The 17,201-nt window shown below is 41.9% G+C and overlaps 2 protein-coding genes across 15 annotated transcripts in view; both read right to left on the bottom strand.

The window, feature by feature from the left end:
* Positions 1-290: 290 nt before the first annotated feature.
* Positions 291-4,251, bottom strand: LOC128878778 (uncharacterized). 2 transcript variants are annotated; one of them, XM_054127291.1, is made up of 6 exons: positions 2,799-4,251; positions 2,434-2,558; positions 1,889-2,101; positions 1,361-1,496; positions 1,174-1,303; positions 291-1,073 (listed from the first exon to the last, which is right to left on the bottom strand). In XM_054127291.1, exons 1-6 carry the CDS (start codon positions 3,060-3,062, stop codon positions 988-990), a joined length of 954 nt encoding a protein of 317 aa, XP_053983266.1. In that variant the 5' UTR covers positions 3,063-4,251; the 3' UTR covers positions 291-987. The 2 variants fall into 2 exon arrangements, with proteins under 2 accessions (XP_053983266.1, XP_053983265.1); XM_054127290.1 differs by having other exon boundaries at positions 294-1,073; positions 1,877-2,101; positions 2,799-4,239.
* Positions 4,252-4,376: 125 nt separating this feature from the next.
* The window catches only part of LOC128878773 (catenin delta-2), a 30,667-nt gene continuing 17,842 nt past the window's right edge, over positions 4,377-17,201 (bottom strand). For 9 of the 13 annotated variants that reach the window (XM_054127268.1, XM_054127273.1, XM_054127275.1 and 6 more), the window contains 8 exons: positions 16,431-17,053; positions 15,904-16,291; positions 14,897-14,914; positions 13,735-14,048; positions 13,317-13,620; positions 13,071-13,209; positions 12,716-12,839; positions 4,377-9,720 (listed from right to left, as the gene is read on the bottom strand). In XM_054127268.1, the coding sequence (XP_053983243.1) occupies positions 9,475-9,720; positions 12,716-12,839; positions 13,071-13,209; positions 13,317-13,620; positions 13,735-14,048; positions 14,897-14,914; positions 15,904-16,291; positions 16,431-17,053 (2,156 nt within the window). In that variant the 3' untranslated portion in view covers positions 4,377-9,474. The remainder of the gene's footprint in view (positions 9,721-12,715; positions 12,840-13,070; positions 13,210-13,316; positions 13,621-13,734; positions 14,049-14,896; positions 14,915-15,903; positions 16,292-16,430; positions 17,054-17,201) is intronic. The other 4 variants (XM_054127272.1, XM_054127281.1, XM_054127270.1 and 1 more) reach the window with 3 other exon arrangements.

The raw sequence follows: 17,201 nt of genomic DNA, 5'->3' as shown, positions 1-17,201 counted from the left end.
CGGAGAATTTTTATGAATTAACGAGATTTTGTTGCGTCCACCCTGCTTCTCTTCCCCCCGGCATGCATCGCGTGGAATGTAATTAGGTTGAGACAGGAAGCCCTCTGGCCTCCTTCGATGAGCCATCCCCCGCAGAGGAACGGTCTCCACTGTCTCCAGACATTTTCGAGTGCCCGTCGAGTCCATCGCGGAGTCGCCATTTACGCCGGTCGTTTTCAGCTTCCCTCTTCCTCGTTGGATCGTTGAACATTTCAATTTCGATACTCAACCGGTCCGAGTTCTCGCGGTTGAGTTGTGACTAATATTTAACCACGAACGATTCGGAATAAAAGAAACGTAAATTGCGCTTTCTATTGCGATTATACTTCCCGTAGTATGTAACACGTTTGGTTTCGAGTAAAAACCTACGCTCTTCCGACATTTAATGCCTAGTACTCGAGTAATGAACGGAGCCTCGGACAGACATGAAACGTTCTCGTAATACCCGGGGGGCTTGGACGAGTGGAGCTCGACGAGGTTAATCGCGGGAATGGTGGATAGTGAAAAGGAAACGGTACGGCACGGGCCCCTCGTGCAGATGTCCGGTGAAGTCGCACCTGGCGGCAGGTGGTCCCTGCCGCGGGGGTTCCCCTCCACGGACTGGTGATCCACGCGTGTGCGCGCGATCATATGTTACCTGGCGCGTGCACGACCGTCCTGATCGAGAAAATCGATCAACCGCTCCAGAGGATCGGAACGTTTCGGTGTTGTCGTGGAGAGAGACCATGGTAAGGCGCGGGAAATCGTGAATTCTCCTGGTGATGTTATCGTTTCCAACTTTCGAGTTTGATCGACGAACGTGGGTTTTACAATACATACGATAAACGTTAACATTTATGCGTAAACATGTAATTCGTGTAACACACGAGAGACGCTAGAACTCGTAAAACACAATTTGCTAACGATACATGCAAGACATTACATTCGAGTTGTATCGATCTTCTTCCTTCAATCGTATTCCGCGCCGATGGTGATGCTCATCTCCTCTGAAACGATCTCCGTCTGGTGATACCAGCGATTGGTGTCCAGAACGACTGTTCGATTGGACAAAAATTCGATCGATAGATGGAGAAACTGGATTACGCGACATGTAATCGATAGACTTTAAATAATAACGTTGCAAGATACGCTTACTTATTTCACCGGGACGCACCACAATCTCCAGCTTATCGCAAATGTAATGGCATTCTCGCGGCGGCTCCAAGATCCACAATTTCTCGCCCTTTATCTGCGCCTGCCACGACGGATGCTCCACGTCGTCCACCTGGAAACGTTCGTTTCAGCGACTTTTTCGAAACGATCAGAAAGAAAGAGGACTCACATGCATGGGAGCTCCGTAGCCATGGCTTCCCATGAAAATCCAATCGGTCTTCTCGCTCTCCGCAGTCGGGGGCAGGAAATAGGGTCTTCGGTAATGTTGTCTGAGCACGTTGCCGGCTTTCTCGTCACAGTTGCTCCTTCAAGAATTAAATCTGTCGTCAGTTTTCCAATTTTTGATCGCACGAGTAGTTAAACTTGGAGAGTTTATCGTAGAGGCTGGATCAAGGTTCCCGTGCCGATTTTAATAAAAGGAGAAATCAGAAATGTGGAACGAAGGCAATATACCTACGTTGATTGGCTCGGATGCGGGTTTCTAGGTAATTGTCTCGTACGATGAATATAGACTGATACAGAGTGCGCGTTTAAGCTCGTTAGCAGGATTGTGCGCATACGTGCGAGCTTTAATACCGTAATCGAAGCCCTGAAACTGTGCTGTTCACGGGCACCGCTCAACTTCCGGAATTTTTTTTGAGGATAGCAATGTATTATTTTATATTAACAAGTTGTTCGCTCTTACCAGCCCACGTACCACGGCTTCGTTCCATTTTCGAGCAAAGACCGATTGGCGTCCATGTCGAAAACATCTTGAAGACTCTTGAATTCAGTTTTGTATGGAAAAAACTGACAATTTGCGTCCTCACCGTCGTACAACGACTTGAAGAACGAGAAGGAAAACACCTTCGGAGCTGTCCAGTTTGTCATTGCGTCGGTGATCACTACTGGTCTCCCAGAGTACGCGTAACTAATTTCCGACAGAAATAAACAAATACAAATATTCGTATAATTAGCGCAGCGTTAAAAAAAAGAATAAAGGCACGAATAAATATACAGTTTCGGTGCGAAAGCAAGGTAGAGTTGAACAAGGTTCTTAACGCGTCCTAGATAGATGTTGACAAAGTACTAACGAACTCCTTAACCTTTTTGTTTCCATTACAGTCGTACGGCTACATATTTAAGATTACATTCGATCTTTTAAATTCGAAACGAAAATCGAGTAAAAACGACGCGCGAAATTGCTGGTACATATCCGGAAATACGGTAGTCGAGCCATTGGACAAATTGGACGAGCGGTACCGTTCTTCGAAATTCCCAGGAACCACGTTCGATATCCTGTCAACCTGTTGAACGTCCCGACAGATCGAGCAGTCCTCCGCCGGTCGGAAAATTTTCTGCGTGAACAAGGGTAGCTCCGCCAGACACTTGAACGATATTTCACTGTTGATAATATCGATTCTAACACTCGAAAAAACAGCGGGAAATGTTTTCCGTTGCTTCGATCGTAAAAAGATAATGAAACTTGTAAACTGTTTAAATTTTTCCACCTGTTTCTACGATCAAAGTAACGAGACAAACAACTAAAATGAAAGTGAGAATGAAATTGAAAGTTACGTTCGATAAGTGGCTTGAAATAAGATCGTAGCTCAATGATCGATGCTCACCTTGTTGTAGCGAGCAGCACTCGCGTAATTCCACAAAAATTGGCCCAGAATCCAGGCGAGGATCAACAAGATCCACAGGTGTCTCCTGCGGACTTTCGATCCGCTTGGCCTAAGTAAGGACTGCGCGTGGAACAGTTTCAAAGTCCTACTCGTAAGTCCCTTCTCTTCGATTTTGTCCACTATCGTACGCATCTCCTTTTTCGCGAATTCCAAGGACTTTCTGGAGGACTCGGCGGACATTTTATTGCTGTTTACGTCCGTCATGGGGTATACGTGCTTATGAATTTTTGTTCTCGCTGAGGTAATATTACAAGTAATATATATATATATATACTTGTATCTTTCGCTGAAGATAAATTTGCAATTTGTGACTCTCTTTAAGAATTCGAGGGACTCGTATCGTTTTGCCAATTTACCGCTTAAACCGCGACAGTGCCCTGTGACTTTTAAGACTACCACTGGGTTTGCTGGTCGACGATAAACTGCGGGAGGATCCTTCGCGGGGACCAAGAGAACCAAAGGACTCTGTTGCGCGTGGGGATGATGTGGCTCGTTCACGGGGGTGTGAAACGAACAAGAATCTAGGTTGCCGATTGATCCGAATAAAATTTCTTCCGACCTTTTGGCGATTGAAACCGTATCTGTTCAAATGTCGAATAAATTTTAACGGAAAGCTTCGATGCGTTGTGCGAAAATATCCGAAAAGATAGAGGTTTTTATTTAAATAGCGATTAAACGATTTCTATGATTTCTACTTTAGGTCTCGCTTAGGTTTAATTTCTCGAATCGTTACTTTCAGCGATGAACGATCAATGTTTTTGTTTGTAGCGAGTTTTAATTTCACGAGATCACTGATTGAAAGAAGCAACGACATTGAACTGGCGCTCGAGTGGATCCCGCTCGGCGTGAATATGTGTTGGTGGTTTCTTATCGCGCGGTGTGCAGGTGCCGGTGCTCGCCGAGGCATGAGGATTTTCTTGTTAAAATACAATCATCGAACCCCAGCCTTTATCGCGTGTTCCCATTTCTTTAACGCGTTTCCTTCCCGCGTTGAATCGAATCGATCTCCCATCATTTTTCAGCGAGCATTGTAATTTATATGAAAAAAAAAAAAAAGATAAATATCGTTGGCAACATTTTTTTCGTATTTATTCGTTTACGCAAAATATTGGCTACGCGCGCGCAAGACAATCGCCAGAGCAATTGTTGAAAAGAGAGGGGTTGCTCGTTTCGATTCGCCGACCAGAAGGGGCCCGGTTCTCCTTTTACGACTGCAAATTGTCAATCCGCGCTGCAATCCGCCTTTTAATTAACAATTATTCCGCGTAGAGTCGTCGTCGATCAAATTTCTACACGGTTTTTCAATCGACAAACGTATTTTCAAGCTTCTCGGTTATTCGCAACGTATAACAATATTCTCCAGATAAAAGCAATGTTTTGAGTGTAAGCACTTTTTAAGTTTAAAAAAATGTAATAATCGTAAATACCTTTAGAGTTTCAGGAATTCGATGCTTTCTCTTCTTTTTGTCCAGGATACAAAAGTGTTGAAAAGTAAGAGAAGAAAAACGAGCCGTCATGTTCAGCGCAATTAAATTCTTTAATTGTTGTCAGTCGGGTTCGAAATACACTAGTCGATCTTTATCGTTAATAATCATTGCATATACGTGGTACTCCTTCGATATAAATAATACGACGTCGATAAAATAATGACAATATGTTTGCTCTTCGTCCCCCGTCTTAACAAAATTATATATATATATATATATATATATATTATCCTACATCATTTTAGTAATTGCGACGTCAATAGATTGCGTAAAACACGGTACGAGTTAAATAAACAAACGACGATGACGATGATAAACGATCGTGACGATGAGAATCCCCGTCGCATTTCTCTCAAGGGTAGGGATCTAGGGGAGTCCTTCGATAAATTATCGAAAAATATATGAATACATATTTACTTGTAAAGATATTCTTAAAAGCTCGAACAAAACTTTTCGAGTTCAAGATTGCGATTAAAATCGAATAAATGATTGCAACGTCGCCCTCGAAGAAAATCGTTCGAGATTACCGTGGAAAAGTACAAAAATTTGTTTCCCCAAAAGACGGGAAAAGCGAAACCATTTGGTAAGATAGCGCCACCGCCGAGAGTGCCCAGATTCCTCGAATATCTGAATCGTTGCAAAATTAATCTAAACAGAGATCGTAGAACCCGCGAGAATGCGAAATCTACTTTTTGGGGAAGAAAAGGACAACGCATCGAACAGATTCAAGGATTCTCAGGCGAATTTAATTCCTGTAAATCCTCCCCTTGTCCCTCCCTCACGTCGGACTACAACGTTTTATAATTAATACTAAATGTGTGGTGAGACTCCTCTAATACATCTAAAATGCACATCCATGCTTATTTAATGCTCCTTTAATTTAAATACGTATGCAGCACTGTAGCCTATCGTTTCTTTTCTATTCATTATGCACGTGTCTGTATTTGTATGTATGTATGTGTATACGTGTATGTATATCTGTACGTGATACGTGAAACTTTCTTGACTTTACATGGTTTCTCTTTGTTTTTCTCTATTTCCTTCCTCGTTTCCTCGTGTTCGTCTGACACGACCCGTCGATTTCTTCTTCTTCTTCGATGAAATTTGGCAAATCTGCCTCGAGATGAGGATTCGTTTTTAGGAGCGTGGTACTTTGCGGGTTGCCGTTACCTCTTTTGCTATCTTGCTCAGTTTTGTGTTTTTCTGGTCCTCTTCCGCTCGACGATTCCGTTTCGTTTCGCTCTTGGTGTTCGGATGATGGAATGTTCCGATAGAGTCATTCGGCTTTAACGCTATATCAGTCTTCTTGGATTTGTCTGTGACGATGATCGATTTGACGATGAAGAGTGAGCCCGGAATATCCGATCGGATGTGCGGGAATTAAATTCGACGACACGCGTCAGTCTTTGCATACCGATCGGCTTGCACGTTCAAATAAGCCTACGTAAGGATCTCCCGTGAATTAAATTTGAAGATAAAGTACCTAAAATCAAGGATCGAACCGTCGACTTTGCAATCTAATAATGCTTTTCTCGTTACTTTAGAAAACTATAAAATGTTGTTATCGATAGAAGTAGAAATGGTCGCGCGAAACTATCTAGTTTCCTTCTCGCACCCTGTTCGCGAATGATCACGATCGCCGTCGATCGTTGTTCGCCGCTCGTAAACGGGATACGACTCCTTAGGCCAGTGAGAAACGTGTAAAAAAACGGTGTAAAAATCGCTAGTAAGACGCGACGCCGTTCTAAAAAGATTAACCGACGCGACGTCTGCATCCTTTCAGGAGAATCGTAGGCTGAGTTGCGCGACGAGAGTTCGATTATCGAACCAGCGGCTGTTTCATAGTCTCTGGTTTCATCTCTGCGTAGCAAGGATTTTTTTATGAATGTATTGCAAATTTTCACCGAACAAAAAATCATGTAATTTCACCTTCAATATTTAGTCGATGATAGACGTATCGAAGAAACGATAAAAAAAAAAAATGACGAATAGACTTTGGTTATGAATGGTTTTCGATAGCATTTCATCGAATCGATGTCAGTTACAAAACTGGAAATAATCTGAGATTAGAAAACCTGTAGAAAAGGATGGAAAAATTCTATTGTTTTCAAACCTAGCCTACACCAACATTTATAGAAACTCTTAATTGCAAAAATGTTAATTGTACGAGATTAGGAAAAGTTAGAAAATAATAGAAAAAACTTGGTCGTTTACTCTACCCCGAATTCCTAAAAGATTCGTTTTAAAAGAATATTAGGAACTATGACATAGAATCCTCGATGATTAACATCAAAATCCGTGGAAGGAGACACCTCAATAAACGCGCTAATCTAACTGGAATCAAATTTCGTTCTCGCTGATAAGCCTTCAATCGTCCTACACCATTTTCGAATACGTTTAATTCGTTTCTACGAAGCCCTTCACTCGACAACGCGGTTTTACAAAATCATTCGTCGCGTCCTCGTCTCTCGTTTCTCGTTAAACTTCGTAGAAAATTAGAAACGTCGGTACGCGCAAACGATAAAAAGCGGGTATAAAAATCTCGGTTCGTTCGTGTCGATCGTGGCGACTCCGTCGATCCAGAGATCTCGGAGCCGTGCGTGTCACGTTGAGCGGAATGGTCCAAAGTTCTCTAAGAGGTTCGCGTCGCGCATGGCACTCTATTATCACGCTATATCACGAGCGCAAGGGATCAGCTAGCAGTCCATACGGTAAGCTCGTAGGGTGCCTCTCGATTCGCGTAGAGGCGTAAAATGGTGGCCCGTTATCGGCTCACTGAATGATATCTAGATAACGCACAGTTGCTTCTGCTGAAAATCTTATCCTAGCTGGAGAGCAACGGTATACGACAACGTACCGTATCCTCCTACAGAGACACGGTATCGATTATAATTGATTATTTGTTTTCTCGGTGCTGACAGCAAACATTTGCAGCAGCTCGCACACGTTCACGCTCATGAACGCTCGTCGAGCGGTACTTTCTCTTGCAACGGTGAGCATCTGCACGATCAGGCGATACGAAGCAGTCGTATCGACGATTCGCGATAAATCTTGCGATACTGGACCCTGTACTCGAAAGGGTAAACACCGTATCTGTATAAGTCAGCTTTTTCTTCGTTCCTAGAAATCTTTTCGTTTAACGAACTTGCACGTATAGATTGCATCTATGCGCGCAACTCGATATTTAACAAAATTTGACTTGTTATCGCAGCGTCAATAACAATGTTACGACAGACTTTGTTTTTTGTAAGTCGTAATATACAACAGAAACGATCGTACGAGTCTTTCGGGAAGGTTCGATAGATGACCGATACCCGAGATAAAGTAACGGTAATAACTTTTTCGACAGGCACGTCGATGATCGTTACAACTTCCATTTTGTTTATCTTATCTTGTCGAATCTGCGTCGATCTCGTCGCTCGTATGACAAATAAAATGTTGAATTCGATCGTCTCGAGGATGCGTATATACAAAATGTTCGTGTAAAACCAGTCGACGAGATCGATCCCTCTTCGATCGCGACGTGCATATAATTATTCATATATATAAAATTCTCAATTTTGTAAGAAGAAACGCAGGTGTGGTATCTCAGCGCGTTTCGGTCCACGATTGGTGTTTATACTTTCTCCCGGCTAAATCATTCGCAAACACACTCGATTCAACTGTCGTAATCATATTATTTAAGAAATAGAACAAGGATATATTCATTTGTATATATATATATATATATTTTTTATATAATATATGTATATATATAATATGTATATCGGCTATCAATAATGTCGTTTCTGTCAAACATTCGATAACACTTAAACATCACTTACTTCGTTATTCTGTCTCCTTGTCTGTAGATTTTATCGCGTCGCGTTCTCAGCCTTCGCGTTTCCACTTTTCTGATAATACTTTGGAAAACGAAGAGGAACACAACGGTGAGAATCTCGGAAATCTTTGATTCCTCTTTTCCGTCTTTGATCGCATTCACTCGAGAACGGCTGACTTTAAAAGTGACGAACTCGCTCGTAGACGAGGGTATTTTTCTCGTATCCCACAATGTCACGAAAGGACAGAATTTTTTTCGTGCGGGCAGGCAAGAAACACACTCACACGGATCGGACTAAAACACGCGCACACGCATATACGGTACGTATATTTCTTTCATTCTCCTCGACCGACTGGAAATCAGAAAATGAAAATAAAATAAAACGTAGCTTGCAAATATTTCGGCATTCTCGCATATGCCACACCCACAGCCTCGGAAGTTTACATAATACAGTAACGCAGCAATCGGTACGCCTACGCGTGCGTTATACAATGTATATGTGTCGTGTAATATGTATATATATATATACGCACTTATACTCTCCTGTATTTATAATGGCATAGAGTGCCCTCATTTGTATATTTTAATAATAATAATAATAATAATCAAAATAATAGTAATAATAATAATAATAATAATAATACCATCTACTTATCATTAATAGTACTTTATACGGTTACTGATACCACCGCCTCGAGTACCGTCTTAAAATATACATTTAAATGTATACATATATAATTTAGAATTGTGCAACAAAGGTTTAGAGCCATTAGTGCGACTACTGCTGCGGATGTGGTTGGACAAGTCGGTTGCACCTTCTATACGCGAAGAAATGTGACCGGGGATGCGGAGTGCAACTTCTACACGTAATGCTTGCGAGTTTTTCCAGTTAATAGTCCTGGAAAGTCGACGAGCGCGTACGATTCAGAGGCTTCGAGTTTCGTCTAACATCTGTATACCCTTTTCAGTCTTCCTTTTCCCTCTGTTGAACGGCTTCGTATGTCCATACGTTCGATCCTAACTTATGCATATACTCTTCCAACAACGTGGACCGTTCGGCCGCAACGTACAGAAAAGGAACAAAACGAAGAAAAAGACTCCCCGTGTTCGGGCACGGTACCTCTGTTCGCGAAGAGAGCGATAAACTATCTATTGGACAGCTCGTACTCCGCCATCTGTTCCTTTTCGCGCGACATCGAGCAGTCGTATACGGCGTATACGGGATCTTCTGGTAGCAACTCTAGGCGTAGAGCCTCGGGGGAAGGCTAACTCGAGCACCCTGGGCTCCAGGCAGAAGCACCAGACCCTGTTATACCCAAGAGTCCCCGGCGGAGGCCGCGGTTGAATTCGGTGGCACGTTCACCGTCGCCGTGGCGGCAGAACCGTCCGGAACGCCGACACCGTCGATCGCCCACTGACCGCCGGTCGGCGCACCGCCGACTCCTGGCCCGATTGGACCCTGACCCTGACCCTGGCCCACCCCCAGCTCATACTGCCGCTTCTTTTTCTTCTCCAAGTTAACTTGCGCGTAGAGCGGCTCACCGGGTTTCGGTTGCTGCAACACACACAAGCCAACGGTTAGTTAGAGCCCTGGACACGTGGGGGGTGGGCTGTGTACCGTAGGGTGCAGGGGATAGGGCCCGGCGTTTTGTCATTCTTTTCGAATTGGATTTAATTCCCGTCGCAGTGCGCGCGGATAGCGTTTCCCAATCTTCACCAAAGTTTTTCGGTGCGCGACAACTGGTATATCGGGAATTGATCGGATCCGAATCTAGCTGTTTAGTTGAGTAAGACCCAGCTAGGTTTCTTCTATCGTTTAAGGAATTAAGGTTGTACAGCTGCGTTTCATTCGCAAGGATAAACAACGCAAGATCAAACATCACAGTTTCGTTGGATTAGACACAGATTGGGAAAGGCCTAGCTCATAGTTTACATTTATGGAATTCGTTTCGTTCGAAATTTGAAACGCTCCCTTCCTTAAGGAATGTGGAGAACTGACTGAAAACGGAGATCGGTTAAAGACAATTGGAAGAGACGTGTACAACATTGAAACGGAGGCATTCGTTGCAAGAAGAACGAACAATCGTGTAATAGGTACTGTCAGATACTCTTTTATTATGCTCGATTAATTTGGATATAAATAGATTATAAATAAGTTCGTGCAATAGTCAACGTGTCGTTATAAATCATGCTTCGTGGTGCGTCTAGGTTTGATGTCGTACAATAAAGGTCGCTTAACGAGAGTGTATAAAAAAAAAAAAAAAAAAAAAAAACTTATATCGAAAACAACTGTTCTCGACGTTAGCAGTTCTTCTTAGCGTATCGTTCCTGTTGCTTTCGCTTTGCGATTGTACAAACGAGCATCGGACACGGTTTAAACGATTTCAAAATTACGTTTGCCAAAGAACCTGCCACGTTATGTCGATCTAGAGAGATGACTTGTTGTGCTTATAAATTACCCTGCTTATTTAAACTCATACAATTATATATGAATCGGAATCGAATACGCTATAGATTACGCTTCACTCGTTACTTTAACGTTATCCTTACTGTACTTCGTAGACTATGATCACTTAGGTAACGAATCGAAATTAAGTCCTCTAACTCTCTATATCCTCCAAGAAACATTCTTACGATGGAATTTTGCCAAACAAGTGAATACACCATTGCTACTCCTACGTTAATTGTATTAATTACCGTCTATTAGGCAGCAAACATCAGCCTTTTTGCGAAAAGTTTGTGCGCTTCTTCCAACTAAAAATCTACGTGCCATTTTGTTACATGTTCTCTGACTGAATTTGAAAGAAAAAAAACAGAATGCCTGTAATGGAAATGAATTGCGGCGTTGGATAGTTTACAAATAGGTAACCAAACGCGTCGAGGAGATAAGTTTGAAACTTTGATGATGGTAATCGTTTGGCTAGATGTGCTACCCAATCATATAAAATGTCAAATATTTGGTCCTGTAATACCTAGTTCCTTATATAATCATAGAATTATGCGTGACACACTTTAACACTAAGTTAATAATCCGACGCTTTAACTTTTTGTATATGTAATCCACAGATAGACTCGTGCACGTCGTAAATAAATTGCATGAATAATAACGTGTTCTTTAAACAAAAATCCTTCTACTGAAAAATATCGTCAACCAAGCAAGATACACTTCTCTATCTTATCGTAACCACGGCAACTTTTCGTTTAACCGAAACCAATTATTACTATACTGTTTTGCAAATGAGAACGAAATAAAAGTTTTGTTCGCATGCGTGTGCAGCAAAGTCTTCACTTGTTACAGTATAATTTGTTTGTCGTGCCTTATATGTATAAAAATCTGAATGTATACCAAAATTCGTTGAAACGAAGAATATTGCGAGTTTCGTGATAAACAATCATGACCATCGGATAATCGAGAAGATTTACATCGTACGCGTCGATTAAACTAAATTATACATCTCAACAACGGTATTGTGGCAATCTATATAAATCGGTATTTCTACGCGAAATCTACGATATTGTTGCCTTGTATTGACTCACTGTAACGTACTCCTTGTACATGACATAAATTCTCTCCGTTACCCGATAACAACGCGTCTCTACTTCGTTCACATTATATAAGTGTAGATTATTGTGTAAAAATTGTTAGACATTTGATAATTTCATGGACTGTTTTATGCTTACCGCATACGATCTACGGTAATACTGTACTAGCAAATGTTGTTGTTCCATAGCATAAAACACGGTGATAATTGGTACTCGTTAATTGACTTAGTTTACACACTTATAATGTTCGTTAAGTAACTGTCTTCTCTGTATCACAACTATGCTCTTACAACTTCCATTAATTTTCACTTGTTACATGCTTGTATAATGGTGTTCCTGTTCTGTCTGATTTAGTGCAAGCGGATAAATATTATAAATAAAGTGTCGAGATTATTATAGCGTCATAACAATTATTATGACCTCACATATCTTCCATACATACATATATACGATATATCTTTTCTAAGTATTCTCAGAAGCATTTCGTAGACGGAAATGCCAGTATCTCTGTCGCGGATATATATAATATAAAAATTAACAAAAACGAGAAAACAACAAGATCGATCTGGAACGAGAAAAAAGTAAAAAGATTCTCGTTCGTCGTGTAAGCTGCGCGTATATTAAATCTATTGCAATCGACAATGTACCTGCACTCGTACAAGAGGAAGACTTAATTTGAAAAAAAATCTCGTTCTACAACTTAATCGCTGTAGTTTAAGCCTTACTTTCGTTGAATATTAAAACCCTTCCAAACACTTGCTCCTTTGTTAGCCATTTGTAAATTAAATCGTGGTAACTGAGAACTAAACAAATATAATAATCGAACAAAGCGTCGTTGAAAGATCGTTCTGAACAGGACCCGTGTTCTACTAATTTCTCCTTTCCACAAGTTTGCAAAACTACCTTTATACTTTCGCTTTATCGTTAGAGACATGGTACACGACTCTACTAGTAGAAGCTACGTAAAACCGTGTTCACCGACAGTACCATTAGTTGTTGTTACTTACAGACTGATATATAGTGGGCCGACCAACGTTATTAGAATTCATATTTGCTCTCTGAATCGTTCGGTCCTCGTATCTGGTGCTTCCTTGACTTGCCATCGGCCGATTCAACGTGCTGCAATCATAGCTAAGATCAACGTAGGGTCGGAATGTTCCAAACTAAACATGGACTCTGCTCAACTCAAATAACCAAATCGAGCACGTGTAAGTGAAGATGTGTAACGCATGTATGCAAGAAACAACTGCAGAGTCCAAAAACGAAAACAACGAAAATGAAACTTTGTCTGATCTTAAAGCAAAATAAGGACCGTATAAGAAAACAAAGTTAATTATTCGATCGTTGGCTGATAAATCTTACCTATTAGCGTTATTGGGTGAATTAGGCCCTGAGTTTCGTGCTGCCACCGTTTTCGTGACAAAATCTTGCTCCTTCCATCCGTGCTTCTTGTAAACGTCCCTCAGTTCTTGATGCTGCCACATTGTGAATAGAACTTGTCCTATAAAAAAAAAAGTAACAGATTCGATTTCAATCGGTCGATACTGTTCATGAGAGTGAACCATTTTTCTAATGAAAGGACATGACTCGTATAAACAGTATCCTTACCTGCGAATTTAAGAACACGAGGTGTATACTTCTGGCGTTGCCTGGTTATGTTCATTAGTCTATCGACGCCACCGGCGTCTAACAACGACCGTGAAAATTCGGCGTTCTTTTTGATGACCTCGTTCAAAGTGGCCAAAACCGCGGCAATCGTGTCGTCGCTGGTCCCCTGATCGTGTTGGTTATTCCCCGAAGGTAACTTCTGAATAAGATCTCGCATAGCGTACTTCCCTATCAACTCTTTATTGCGTTGGTCGATCGCGAGGTTCCTGAGTGCTGTTGCAACGGCGCAAACCACGCGATCCACCTAAGTAAAAAAAAAAAAGCAGGAAAACAAATATATTAAATCCATCTACACCTAATCATTTGTTTGAGTCGGCTTTAATTTTGCCAATCGGATTATTAAACGCGAATTTCGCACCTCCATTCGTAGTAATTCCACCAAAATAGGAAGTCCTTTCTCCTTTCTCACAGCTGCGCGAATTTCAATGCTCGGTTGCCAATAGCAAGCTGCCAAATTTTGAAGAGCTCCAGCAGCTGCTTCTAACGTTTCTGGATTTGAGCAAGTCTGCAAGAGTTTCAGATATGACTGGACCACCTCTGGTTGCCAGAGCAACTCCATGCCTCTGACTGGTTCCGTCCTGGGACTGGTCGTACGAGACGCTGTCGTCTCCTTCTGTACTGGTTGACCATCTTTTTTCTTCTTACTGCCGCCAAAGCAACCCAAATTCTCACCTAAGACACAACGATGCGAAACTAATATTAATTCGGAATAAGATTTTGTTCGCATAGTCCAGGGACCATTGTACAAGTTATACAACGTTGATCGATAGTTCTCGAACACGAAGAGCAGTGGTCGAGCCTGGCTTGAAGTTTCAAGTTTATAATAACTTGTGACATGCATTTGAAAGTAAACTAAAGATACGAGCTACCATTAAATAAGTATGATTGTAGTTTTAGACGAAATGGAATATTCGAGGTATCTCTACCAATGAAAGCATTGGATTTTTATACAGTCCGTGAAATATTTTCCTCTCGTATAATAGCTGACCATATTCAAATCATTCGCATTACTTTGATATGCACGCAACATTATACTAACCAATTGAGCAGACGTATACAAAATTAACTAAAAAGTATGCACTACTTGAGCACGATAACAATTCGAATTGCACTAATAAAATTAAAAGTAATGCCTTGCAGAAGCATAAACATATCCTCGATTAAATTTTCCGTCTTTGAATCGTTGGAACGATTAGAACCATCAACGTTCTCTATTTGTTCAAAAATGTAACGCAACAAGTCATTCCCCTGCTTGGTTCGGATAAAAATCGAAGCGTAGCAAAAGAACCAATATTAGAACAATGATTACGAGCGTGACGAGCTGTAACGTGTTTTACGACGATGATATGTAGTTGTAGGTATTGGAGCGAAACGTTGATTTCGATCAGAGAATTATCGGTAGGTAAGTTGTTGATAAAATTGATGAGTAACCGTCGAAAAGCAAGGCATGCACTGACTAATCGTATTTCTCCAAAAGAAAAAGAAACTAAATTAGCGATGGAATTACAAGAATGTCTTACCTTGACATAAACTGTACGCTAAAAAGATTTAAACACATTTTAATCCATGCTAAACAAGGAAGGGTATAACTTCTTTTCATGTTATTTGGTCTTTTTCCAAATGTTACATAACCGGTTTACGTTTAGAAATGAATCATTTTACAAGACAGAATCGTTACTCTGGCAAAACAACAAATCAAGATACGACGATAAATGAAACAAGTTGAAATCATAATGGACACATCGATGTCGGTTAAGACACTTCGAAAAGGAAGAGAAAATTCAGTGTAACGAGTCTTCGCGAATCATCGTGTGCTATGAGAGTCATTGTTCTGCAAAGACATTTTTTTCATTAAATATTAAAGCGTTATGAACAACTTCAGACAAACGTAAGCATCGCAACGATTGTTAAGTGTACACAGGTGTAGAATCATTTTTAATAGACACTGTAAGTGTACGGGGCTATCTACTAGTTCTAACTACTACTTTGTACATTTCACACTCAAGAAAGTATTAATTACACATCGTCAATATGCGACCGATTACTGTAAAAATACTGTTGGCTGCCAAGCGAATATTAATTACGTTTTAAAGTACTTCATACTTTTCGTTTCAATTTACTCTATCCCCTGAACCGTAGAATTATTTCTAAAACTGAACGTTGAACCTGCATTTGGCAACAATAATTAGCATCGACTAACGAAACGGCTCGTTCCGAAATGAAGAGACCATGGTCGCATCAATTTGGCAGTTACCATATTTTTCTAACGCGAATAACGATTCGAAAGTATACCCGTTCGCGAGTCGCGTTAAAAAGTGCCTCTCCTGTTAGAGTTAATGGAAGTACGCGTTTCCTGTTTTATCTTATCATCGTCTCGGGGAAAGGTAAACTGCTTATCGGCGCGCACACAATTTGGCTACATGCGTGTCACCACATGCCCACTGAGGAAACCCGTGTGTGTTATCATGGCAAAGGTACACTTTTCTCATTCTCATAATGCAACGAAGACAAATCGAACGGTTCTCACCTTTGGCCGGAGCTGCCACCCTGTTCTGTACCGTGGATTGGATGGGATGCTTGTCGTAATTCGGGTCCTCGACCTCTTGACACCGGTAGCTCAGGTTTCTCAGGATGCATACGCAATTCTCTACAATTTTATTGCCGATGTTGGACTTCTCGATGGCTGACCGTACAACGTATAGCAACGCGTCGACGAGTCCTTCGCACTCGCGTAACTTTCTCCTCGCGTACTCTCCGGCACTGGAAACGTTTCTCAGGACACCAGACGCGTTTCTGAAGACCGTCGACCAGCAAGTCTCTCCGCTGGCGGAGCTGGGCTCCCAACCGCTGTGCGGTATGATTATGTTATTCACCACCATCGTTACACCATCGTCGATGATGGACGTCTTCAGGTCCTGTAAAAGTTAGTCGCGTTACCGCGTAACGTAACTGGCTTTCGTAACGGGCGCTCAACGAAATCTCAACGAATATCAACGAAATATATATTCAGTTTTGCTACAAGCAAAGCACTAACATTCGACGGTAAGCACTAACCTCGCAAGAAGATAAATTCCACAACACCCCGGTGACCAGTTCCTTTACATCCGCATCAGATGTCCTACGTAACAAATTGATCAAAGCTGGCACTCCACCGGCGTTTTTTATGGCCCTCTTATTCTCGTCGTTCTGCCTGCCATAGGACAAGTTCCTTAATGCCCCGCAAGCATTCCTGTACACGTCGGGATTATCGTGATCGAGCAACTGCACCAACGGTGGTATGCCACCTAGGCTGCGCGTCTTCTGCTTATTCGGGTCGTCCATGTAGCAGAGGTGCTGTAGATAGGCGGCAGCGTTCGCCTTGATGATGTTGTTAGGATTGCTCAGGAAGCCGATCACCTCGGACAGGTTCGGGTCTCGCCATCTCATGGATTTCTGATCGTCGTCCAACGGACTGGCCATTCCAGGTACGACCGGATGTCGAGACTGCAACCGCTGAAGATGCACCTCATCCTCGAACATTCCGGGCGGAACTCCCGAGGACAGAGGAACCGGATGACCTTCGTCGTAGCCAGGTACGTCGCTAGGAACTGCCACTGGACCTACCCCTACACCAGGTCCGTAACCGACGGGTCCATAGGGGGACGGAGACACGTAACCATAGGGCACTTTACTCTCATCTGCGATCACGTTCGAAAAGGAAGCCGATTAGAATCCGAGGTAGGTTCCACCCGACGCTAGCTTCTATACGCGTGAAACGCATAATTCACTCGCATTATCCGTAGCGATTAGTGGAATATGGACTTGCGTGAAAGATGCAGTCGAACG

Source organism: Hylaeus volcanicus, chromosome 6 (assembly GCF_026283585.1).
Source record: "Hylaeus volcanicus isolate JK05 chromosome 6, UHH_iyHylVolc1.0_haploid, whole genome shotgun sequence".
Classification (NCBI taxonomy): domain Eukaryota; kingdom Metazoa; phylum Arthropoda; class Insecta; order Hymenoptera; family Colletidae; genus Hylaeus; species Hylaeus volcanicus.
This window is presented reverse-complemented; position numbering and strand designations above follow the sequence as displayed.

Bases quoted from the DNA above. Each gene is read 5' to 3' on its own strand.
- LOC128878778 (XM_054127290.1), bottom strand. From the start codon at position 3,062: ATGACGGACGTAAACAGCAATAAAATGTCCGCCGAGTCCTCCAGAAAG. The intron at 1,497-1,876 runs GTAAGAGCGAAC...TAATTCTTGAAG, and splicing joins AAGCCGTGGTACGTGGGCTG to GAGCAACTGTGACGAGAAAG. The intron at 1,074-1,173 runs GTAAGCGTATCT...CCAATCGAACAG, and splicing joins GGTGCGTCCCGGTGAAATAA to TCGTTCTGGACACCAATCGC.